This window comes from Macrobrachium rosenbergii, chromosome 12 (assembly GCF_040412425.1).
Source record: "Macrobrachium rosenbergii isolate ZJJX-2024 chromosome 12, ASM4041242v1, whole genome shotgun sequence".
Taxonomy (NCBI): domain Eukaryota; kingdom Metazoa; phylum Arthropoda; class Malacostraca; order Decapoda; family Palaemonidae; genus Macrobrachium; species Macrobrachium rosenbergii.
This window is the reverse complement of record NC_089752.1, coordinates 42430509-42441724: the sequence shown is the minus strand read 5'-3', so window position 1 is coordinate 42441724 and position 11216 is coordinate 42430509. Positions and strand designations below refer to the sequence as shown.

The following is an 11216-nucleotide window of genomic DNA, read 5'->3' as shown; positions in this document are numbered from 1 at the left end:
GTCTGTGGTAGCAGTGGCTCTTCCTTGGGTCAGCAGATCTCTTCTCCTTCGTCAAAGGTCTCTCACTAAACCTATCTTTCCACAGAGGCTACTGAAATGAGACACTGATATACAAAGCTAGACTTTATTGACAAATTTAACGAGAGTGATTCAGCAAAAGCTAAGGTCATGAGAGATTCACACCCCCTATCAATGGAAAACATAACTAGAGGAAATACTGTTTCACAAACAAGTATAGTCATTATTTTATGCCAAGCAATACTAGTGAATAACCCCCTTGTCATCAAGCAAAGCAATAAGGTCGTAACGACCACAATAAAAGTCATACCGTATGTAAGAGTAAAAACACCACTTCCTAAATATTCGTCCTCCAGGAAGATGTTCGATTCCTGTTGAGAGAAACATTTCATTGTATTAAAAACCTGGAATGAATGTACATATTCAAGACAGAAATAAACAGTGCACAAATGGGCAATTTCACCATGTAGAAATTGTTCAGTTTCACTGCTTCCAAACCGGGGGTTTTCCTTCTAAAGTTTGGAAAATATATAAATGTCACTGTGCGTTTTTACTTACGTTATACAGCCGTAAGTAATGTATCTACATGGTAGCGATCTTTAAACACTACACCAGGGTAAACACACACATGATCCACTCAAGATCTAGGCAGTCTCCCCGTGAGAGAACTGTTCTTCCCATAAATATCTTATGGGAGATCGATCACACACACACACACACACACACACACACACACACACACACACACACACACACACACACACACACACACCCCATACCCCTGGAATCTGGGCACTTGCGGCGCATCAGTTCAATGTCATTCCAATGTCAGCACAAATGCACCTGCCGTGAGAGCCACTGACAGGTCATCACACATTTCACTGTTGTCCAGTGAGAACCCAGACTTTATATATATATATACATATACATATATATATATATATATATATATATATATATATATATATATATATATATATATATATATATGTGTTATGCAGTGAATAAGTATGAGATTCACTGATCGGGATTATGAAAGAGAGAGAGAGAGAGAGACACGATGTTGATAGTTTAAAATGATGAGTCATGGGACCAAGTAAATTGAAGACTAACCATAACAAACCTCCAAGATGTGGGAAAGGAAGGAGGAGTTAGAGGATAGACTAAGAAGTGAAAAGGTCAGCAAAATTGACCTGATTTGTCCTTGCAAAAAGTGGGAGTTAAGATTGAACCATTAAGAGTAAAGTAGACGTCCTCAAGGAGGCGGAGTTTTATTCAACATAGGTCCAGAGTTCATTCTGATCAATTTTTAGCCAGAGTTACTTGAAAACCAAATTGGGTAGGATTGTGTCACTCGCTCCTCTCTTAACATCAAGAAATTTCTAAGTCCAGTGTGGCTGGCCGTGTGAAATAGTTTTGTAATAAAACTTATGAAAAACCGTGCCCGGTGAATACTTACCCCCTCCTGAAAATTAGAAAATATTAATAGACAATTTCAACCTAACTTACCGAGTCCCCTGCGTTACTATCAAATGAAAGTCAACGAAAGAGAGTCATTCATATGTGGTGCAACGCAAAACAAAGAAAAACTAAACCGCATAACAAAAATAAAATTTGGTGGCAGTTTCGGAGGATTTCGCCCAGCGCACATTTGAAAAACATTAAAGTTCACGGCCCTAGAGAAATTTACAGAGAGTGAGCAGTGACGGCGCTGAAACTAACTCTCAATTTAACAGCGCAAATAATCTCAAGACGGTCTTCAGCACTAGAAACACCAATACAACATCAACACTGTAGCAGAAGGGAAACGAAGCAGAACGAAATATTCCAAGAAGCAGTGAATCTTTTTGCGTCGATCGGAATGAAAAATTGACAGCGGTAAATCTCTGCCTAGTTTGAAACTTCCGAACATTCGCATAAGATCAACCAGAAATTCAGTTTAATAATTATATATGACCATAATAAGAACAATAGTAATAATCACGGCATAGAACAGCGGTGATTTTTATAAGAAAACGAAATTTACGAAAGAAAGAATCAGCAACTCGCCCTATACTACGCCGATCGCAGAAGCGGAGAAGACCAAAACAAACTGTGTTGGCGGACGTATGAAAGTCGCTTGTATCTACGTCAGTTCAGTGAACTTTTCTATCATGTACAGACTTAAATACACGAAATTCCAAAAATTTTGGTTGCTAAAAGGGAGACTTAGCGAAAAGTAGCGGTAGCAGAGCAGTGACGACGACGGCGACGAATGAGAGCGGAAGACGGCGACGAAAGAGAGTGAAGAATTCGGAACGGCGATAAAGTTTAGAAGTCAACGCGTTGATAACCGCCTCTCGAAAGGGAAGTGACGCCTTCAATCAACAATTTGGAAGGGATTCCAAATTTTTCTTCGCCAAATTCAGCATGTACGGACTGGAAGTCGGCCGAGCTGTGCCGAATTATCGCTGGATGCTAACGACAAATTGCGCTCAAGTGCAATCAGCGCGATCTTCAAGTACAAGGCGACACGAAGCTAATTGAATAGTAAACATTCATTCCTAGTATCGGGGAATTATCAAGAGAATTTTTTTCTCTGTGAATAATTAAATTTTTTTTTGTGTGAGTGAAATTTTATATAATTATTTTTCCCTGCAGTGCGCAAATAATTTTTTTTAAACATAAATGATTTAAGTAAATTATTTTTCTTTTGAATAATATTCTGAATAATATTTCCTTATTGTTGTACGAAGGAAATAATTTTTTCTTTCATGTTTAGTCATTTTTTTTACGAAATAGAATTTTTCGTTCACTTGGTGATAGAGACAATTCTGTTTAAATAATTCTATCATAATAAATTTTATTGTTAAACACTTGGCGCAGCATTTTGCAGTGGAACCCAAACAATTGTATACATAAATACTAATATCAGACTTTTTCAGATTGAGAGAGTCCTATGAAGGAATGAGTTAGGAAAAATTTGAATTTTTTTGTATAGAGGGATACAGTCAACTCAGCAAACATGCAATTGAAGTAAGTACCTGATTCTCAAATTTATTTTTTTTTTCAATTTTTCATTCTTGGAATCATTGAATATTTTATGAATTAATATGAATAACACTTTGGACGAAGTTATCGCCCGACTGCAACAGACAAGAAGCGAAGACCAGACTCCATATAACCTAAGACCTGTACCTGAACGACTTTCTAGACCAATTGATCCTAGTAATACTAGACCCAGACGTTCTCGTAGTCAAGGTCCCCCACTTAGTTTACCGAGTGCGCCTAACCCTTCAGTTGTAACCACTAACCCAATAACTTCCATTGTACCTAGAAATCCTAACATGGCGCAAGCCACCGTAATAACCTAAGCCACTAGATTTTGTGGAACGGTAGACCCAAGTAATGTAGATAAAAGTAGATTAGAAGAATATGGTGTAAATCGATGGATAGCAGACACAGAAAGCAGAATTTCAGCTGCTGGTATCACAGATGAGAGAAAGAAAATAGATGAAGCACTCTTGTATGTTAGTATGGAACATGGTGATGCACATACAGTTCTTCATTCAGTACTTTTTAGGAATATTACTCTGTTTAACGAATTCAAGAAACAGTGCTTACAATTTTGGCAACCAGAAGCACAGAAAGATCCATGGTACAACATAGAACTTTCCATCATCAGAAATATGAGGGTAATCACTTAGTTTTAGCCACTAGAGTAGAAGAAGCTATAGATAGAGTGACGACAGATATGAAAGCTGTAGGAATTGTTGTTGGAAGGAAGGATGAATTTGATGATGATGAAACAGATTTAGCTAGTATATCCAAGGTACTTAGATATATGTCATTAGGACCAATCTACGATGCTTTGGGTAAGGAAGAAAGAGTAGCCTTAAAGAAGTACTGTGATAGGAAGCCAAATGATGGAATTGTACAAACTTTGATGTACATAGAAAGGAAAGTAAAACAGAATTCATCAAGTAGTAGTGCAGATTTTTCGGGAACCGTAGCTAGTGGAAACCCAAGAAATAATAGCAATCAGTCCAATAGAAACCAATCAGGGCAAGCTAGGTCTAGGTATCAGGGAAATAGAAATTCGTTTGATAGAAATGGTGGGAACAACAATAGGAGATTTAATCAATCAAATAGAAACAATCAAGGTAGGTCGCCAAATAGAGGTAACAATGGGAATACCACTGGAACTAATGGAAATAACAGTGGAAATAACAGGACTCCTGGACAGAGGGGAGCTAGTCAAGGCCAAAATTCAGGGAATAATAGGCCACAGTTCAATAGGCAGAGACAAAGTTGTGGAAATTGTGGTTATAACAACCATACAACACAGAATTGTAGAAGAAACAAATGGTGTTCAATTGCAATAAGACAGGACATTTGATCCAAAACTGTTGGTACAACAAACAGGGAAATTCTCAGGGTCTCAAAATAACCAAAGTACTCAGCCTAATAATCAGAATACCTCCCCCAGTAACCCAAATCAAGGGGATTCTCAGTGACAATCACAGAAAGTGCAGCAGAAAGGTCCATCCTTACAGAAAGAAATAGTGACAGTGAATAAGGATGTGTCCCCAACAGACATTACTCGAAGTAATGAAATAGTGTTTTCTGTAAAGAATTTTAATACGTGTCAGGAAGAGTTGCCTATCATACAAGTACACTTAGAAGGTGTACAGAGTTCCATATTGTTGGATACAGGCAGTACTGTAAGTATCATAGATAAAGGCACTTTAACAAAACATATAGGTTGTGAGCTTTCCCAAATGAGAGAATCCTATAGGACCATAAAGGGGATCGCTGGAAAGCAAATAAGGGCTATAGGCAATGTCAATTTAGAGATAGAAATTCTAGATAAGAAATACAGGGAAGAGTTTGTGGTGTTGAAAGAAAAATATTTTCCAGCTCAAGCTCTATTTTCCTTCCAGGCTATGAAAAGATGTGGAATTACACTAGATTGTAGCAATGGAAGAGTAACTATCAAGGAAATTGATAGAGGAAATGTTTGCTCTCTTGAAGAAGAGGAACAGTTTCAGATAAACTTGATCACTTTACCTGAGACAGCCTCATCTGAAGAAGTAGACATCCAACAGATAGAAATAGAATTTAATGCTAACCCGGGTAGGACAGTGAGTAGAAATTCAATGATAGAAGAAATAGGAGAAGATAGACAAACTACTTTTAAAAGCCTAGAAGCCACTCAGGAGGAATTCTCAGATAGCAGGTATGAACCTGATAACTCAAGTGCACGACAAGTAGATACCTCCGAAGAACTTAGTTCTTTTTCCCAACCTGACGATCCTGACACGCTAATAGATTGTAGTCACTTAATAATAAGAGAAGATACGGAAGAGAAGTATCTCAATGAGGTGTTGCTGTTAGGCAACCTAAAAATGACAGAGATAGGTTCTGTGATACTACAAGATGAAAATTCAGATGATACTGATGTCTGTTACACTGCCGATGCACAGAATGCAGAAGAGATCTGCTTAGTTAGTACTGCCGATGATAATCTTGTAAGATTTAGATTAAACAATAGCGTTATACTGCATCCACAAGGTCTGACAAAGGTTTGTCTTAGAATTGTAACAGATAAAAACCTAGGTGATACAGATGTGTTATTAGTTAATGAAGACTTACCAGACTTTGTGAAAATGGACAATTCCTAGTAAGACTTAATGGTGGAAATTGTACGACTTATGTGTATAATTATTCTGACAAGAGACTAGAATTGCATGCCGGCATAGAATTCTGTAAGGAATTGTGATTACTAACCCTTTACTAACCCTAAGTGAAAAAGCATTTGTTTCTGTAGCTGACACAAGAGTTAAATTAGAAGGGGAAGTAAATAATACAGATTTTCCTCATTGTAGGGACAGGTTACTACAGATATTAGAGAAATATAGGAGTGTTGTAGCAGTAACAGGAGATAAGTTAGGAAGGACAGATGTCCTGTAGCACAAAATAGTCATAGAAGATGGTGCTAGACCTTTTTATATACCTAACTACAAACTTCCAATAAGTCAAAGACCCATTGTAGATGAGATGGTTGAAGAGATGAAGGAAGATGGAGTTGTAATACCTTCTAAGTCACCTTATAATTCACCTTTACTGCTAGTTCCAAAGAAAGACGGTACATGGAGGATGGTAATTGATTACCGTAAATTGAATTCCCACACCATCCCTGATCGAATGCCAATGCCAGTCATTAATGACATGTTAGCTCAATTAGGAGGTGCCAAGGTTTTTTCTAGCCTCGATCTACTGAGTGGATATTGGCAAGTTCCTCTCTATGAAGAATCCAAGCATCTCACGGCATTCAGTACTCACAAAGAACATTTGCAATTTGAGGTAATGCCGTTTGGTCTTACTTCAGCTCCTTTAACATTTGTACGTTTAATGCTGCAAATCTTGGGAGATGTTGAAGACGTATCGGTTTATCTTGATGATGTAATAATTGCTAGTAAGGATGCAGAGAGTCATTTCAAGACAATAGAATTAGTATTAGATAGGCTCAGAAAGGCCGGTTTAAAGGTAAAAATTAAGAAATGTCAGTTTCTGAAGAAATCTCTAGAATATCTAGGACATGTTATCAGTGAACATGGTTTGAAAATGCAAGAAGGAAAGATTAAGGCTATTGTAGACTATCCAGCCCCAAGAAATTTGAAGGCACTAAGAAGATTCCTAGGTATGGTAGGGTATTATCGACCTTTCATAAAGGGATTTGCTACCATAGCAAAACCATTAACTGAGTTAACTAGGAAAGATGCTAGCTATGAGTGGAAAGATGAACAGGAAGCAGCGTTCAAAACACTAAAGGATATGTTGATAACAGATCCTATCCTAGTTTATCCAGACTTCGAGAAGGAATTCTACTTAGCCTGTGATGCTTCAAGTACAGGACTAGGTGCCGTCTTGATGCAAAAGGATAAAACAAGGATGAGGACTGTATACTATGCCAGTAGAGTTTTGAATGCAGCTGAAAGAAATTACAATACAACAGAAAGGGAATGTTTGGCATTAGTCTGGGGATTACAGAAATTTAGACACATTTTGCTAGGACATAAAATTAATGTTCTTACAGATCATAAACCCATTTGTGATCTTTTCAAGAAAAGGGCTTTTACCAATAATATGAAGTTCAATAGATGGTTCGTTAGCGTATTAGAATTTGCCCCAGAATTTAGATACATACCTGGTAGATATAACACATTAGCTGACGCCTTATCTAGATCACAAGAAGAGAACGAGAAACAAATTACCACTCATAATTTCGCCTTCACTTGTCAAATCATAGACTTAGATTTAGACAAAGTTCGTCAGGAACAACAAAAGGATTCTAGAATAAGGGAAGTAATTGGTAACCTCTTGCAAGGTGAGAAAAATTCAGAGTTTCAATTGATAGATGGGTTATTGTACAAGACTTCAGACGAACCAAATGCTTGTTCACGTTTGTACATTCCTAATACACTAATACAAGACGTTTTAGAACTAACCCATTCATACAAGTTATCAGGACATCCTGGAATTAAGAAAACATGTAGAACAATCACTAGAAACTATTTTTGGCCTCGATGTAGTGAAGATGCTACTCGATTTGTTCAGAATTGTACCCTATGTAATATACATAAGGGAATGTCAACGTCAAGGCTCCTCTGGAAATGTATCCTTCAGAATTAAATCCTTTTCAAGTAGTCACAATGGATTTCTTAGGTCCATTCCCGAACACCATGAGAGGAAATAAACAGATTTTAGTTTTTATTGACTATTTGACCAGATACGTAGAAATTGTTCCAACTAGAAACAGAGAAGCATCAACGGTGGCAGAAGCCTTTAAGTCTAGAATTATAACCAGACATTCATGTCCTCAAGTTTTGCTCTCAGACAATGCTGCTGAATTTACTAGTGACATTCTAACGAAATTGTGTGACTTTTATGAAATACAGAAATGTCAAATAACAGCATATAAGCCAAGCTCAAATGGAGCAGTAGAAAGAACAAATCGCAAGATAAAGGATGTTCTGAAAACATTGGTAACCCCTAGCACTGAAGACTGGGACTTGACTCTCGAAGACATACAATTTACTCTAAACAACACAGTAAATGAATCAATAGGAGAAACTCCTCATTTCCTATTGTATGGCTACAAAAAGAGAATGCCGAATTCACTTTTGGATGATGCCGCACCACCCAGACGTACGTACAACTACGAGGACTATATTGCTTGGAAGACAAGACGTGCGTGCGAGACCGTTAAAGTTACCAGGGCTAGATTAAAGGAGTTAAATAAAAAATCTAGTAAGTATTACAATAACAGATCCACCATACCCTCGTTAAAGGTAGGACAACAAGTTTATGTACTCAATCATGTTCTTGAAGGACCTAATATTAAAGTATCACCGAAATTCCGAGGTCCATATAGAGTTTTAGAAGTTTTGAAGTTGAATAAATTCAAGTTAATGCATGAGATTACCTTGAGAGAATCTATTGTACATTGGAACCACATTAAAGTAGTTCATTCAGAACCTTGGTCGTCTACCCAGTTGACGGATTTGTCTAATAAAGATAAGACAGATAATAAAATAGAATCTCCAATGACCCCAAGGTATAATTTGAGAAGAAGGTAATGGCAAATGCAATGGTAAGCAAATGTAGTTGATAAGATTTTTACTGCTTAATAACATTATTTCAGCAAATGGATTGTATGGTGGTTGGCAGTGAGTCAAATTGTGAACTCACTCGTACAACTAAGGAAGGGAGCCATCATCAAGGAGCATGGCAAGGTAAAGATGATACAGGACCTAGCCATTGTTAAGATCCAGACGGACTCCATTATCGATCAGAGAGAGCAGTTAGTCCAGCTGAGCAATCAGATACAGGCAGGATTACAAAGTGTCCAAGATAGAAATTTGTACGACATGCTCTCCAAGTTGCAGAGGGACATCGATAGTGTTATGCCAAGGAAAGTAGTAAAGCGATCACTTATACCCTTTATAGGCGTCGCTTTACATAATCTCTTTGGAGTGGCGACCGATGGTAATGTTGAAAGGCTAAAGGAAAGAGTGGCACAACTTGAAAATTGGGCTTCTGAGCAGGGTACTGTCTATAATAAAGTAATAGGAAATGTCAATCAAAATCAGAAAATGATCACAGTGCTGAAAGAATTTGTGAATAGTGCCCTCCATAATGTTTCATCAGAAATTGCTAAAATCCATCAAACAGAAATGATGGAGCAACTGCTCATAGAAACAAGTAATTTCCTTCTGGAATACAAGGAATTACTCAATGCAATCATGATGGCAGGTAAAAACCTGCTGTCGCCTTTTCTGATAACCCCTAGTGAAATTGAAGCCATTATTCAGAAATGTGTTGTGAACAATCACTTGAAGCCACTAGTAGAAAATATAGTGGACTATTATGGCCTGATAACAGTGAAAGTGATAGCCAATCAAATCATACTAGTGATCCCTTTCAACAATCCAGACGTCAACTCATTGATGTCAGTCTATCCATTCCCAATGGTAGTAGATAATAAGTCCATTGTACTAGAAGGAACAGTTCGACACTTTGCCTTGCAGCATGATTCTTTCCTAGTGACTGAAATTCCCGAACATAAATTCAGGGAATGTGTCATGCTTAATGATGGTGTATATGTTTGTAACATTGTGAATTTCTATGAACCATTGAGTGCTCTTCATTGCCTAGATGATCTTGTAAACAACAAGAATGGTAAGAACCATTGTAAATCTATACCGTTTACAGAAACTTTCAAGGCTCAAATCATTGATGATGAAATTTTTGTGTTCTCGGCAAACAGATTGAATGCTAAGATTGACTGTAAGTCAAACAAAACAGAAGTAGTTTTCATTAACGTACACTCATTTTCATCTGCTTGTGAACTGGTCATTTTACATAATTTGTATTACAAACCAACAGTTTTCACGACATACAGTTTGAATTTCAGTAAAAGTGTACATCAGTTTGCAGTTATTAACGAATTTCAACTTTCAGAACTGGAATTGGAGACATTCACAAAGCTAGAAGAGGTTCATACTTTCTTTCATACATATAAGACCGAGATTTCTCCCATTATGTCATTCATAAATGTCATTCTTTTGGTACTGTTTGCTTTTATTTCTTTTATAATTGTCAGAAATTGATACTGAATAAACACCATAATCAAGGACATGATGGACAGAATCCTTCCTAGAGAGTAATAGCATTTACCATTGACTTGCACTTGAACATTTGATGATTGATTTTTTTTTTTTTTTACAATTTATGATTGATAACCAGAGAGTAATAGGCATTTGATATATTTACTTTGCCATAATTTTCTGCATTTAGTTTGAGTATTTGATATTCAAATTCATGCTTGTATTGTTTGTGTTAGCACTATGATGCATTATAATATTTCTTGCAGTTATTGCTTGTTAATAGAGATCATTGACATTGAAGTAATTGACTATAGTCAAGTTGAGTTGGTTATCTACTTGCATTGTAGTCAATGCAGGTAGGTGACCGAGTGATGTTATGCAGTGAATAAGTATGAGATTCACTGATCGGGATTATGAAAGAGAGAGAGAGAGAGAGACACGATGTTGATAGTTTAAAATGATGAGTCATGGGACCAAGTAAATTGAAGACTAACCATAACAAACCTCCAAGATGTGGGAAAGGAAGGAGGAGTTAGAGGATAGACTAAGAAGTGAAAAGGTCAGCAAAATTGACCTGATTTGTCCTTGCAAAAAGTGGGAGTTAAGATTGAACCATTAAGAGTAAAGTAGACGTCCTCAAGGAGGCGGAGTTTTATTCAACATAGGTCCAGAGTTCATTCTGATCAATTTTTAGCCAGAGTTACTTGAAAACCAAATTGGGTAGGATTGTGTCACTCGCTCCTCTCTTAACATCAAGAAATTTCTAAGTCCAGTGTGGCTGGCCGTGTGAAATAGTTTTGTAATAAAACTTATGAAAAACCGTGCCCGGTGAATACTTACCCCTCCTGAAAATTAGAAAATATTAATAGACAATTTCAACCTAACTTACCGAGTCCCCTGCGTTACTATCAAATGAAAGTCAACGAAAGAGAGTCATTCATATGTGGTGCAACATAAAACAAAGAAAAACTAAACCATAACATATATATATATATATATATATATATATATATATATATATATATATATATATATATATATATATAT

At 36.8% G+C, this 11216-nt stretch overlaps 1 protein-coding gene across 1 annotated transcript; it reads left to right on the top strand.

The window, feature by feature from the left end:
• The first annotated feature begins 2898 nt into the window (after window positions 1-2898).
• Window positions 2899-10992, top strand: LOC136843641 (uncharacterized). The gene is made up of 2 exons (XM_067112183.1): window positions 2899-3033; window positions 8705-10992. Exons 1-2 carry the CDS (start codon window positions 3023-3025, stop codon window positions 10170-10172), a joined length of 1479 nt encoding a protein of 492 aa, XP_066968284.1. The 5' UTR covers window positions 2899-3022; the 3' UTR covers window positions 10173-10992.
• Window positions 10993-11216: the final 224 nt, after the last annotated feature.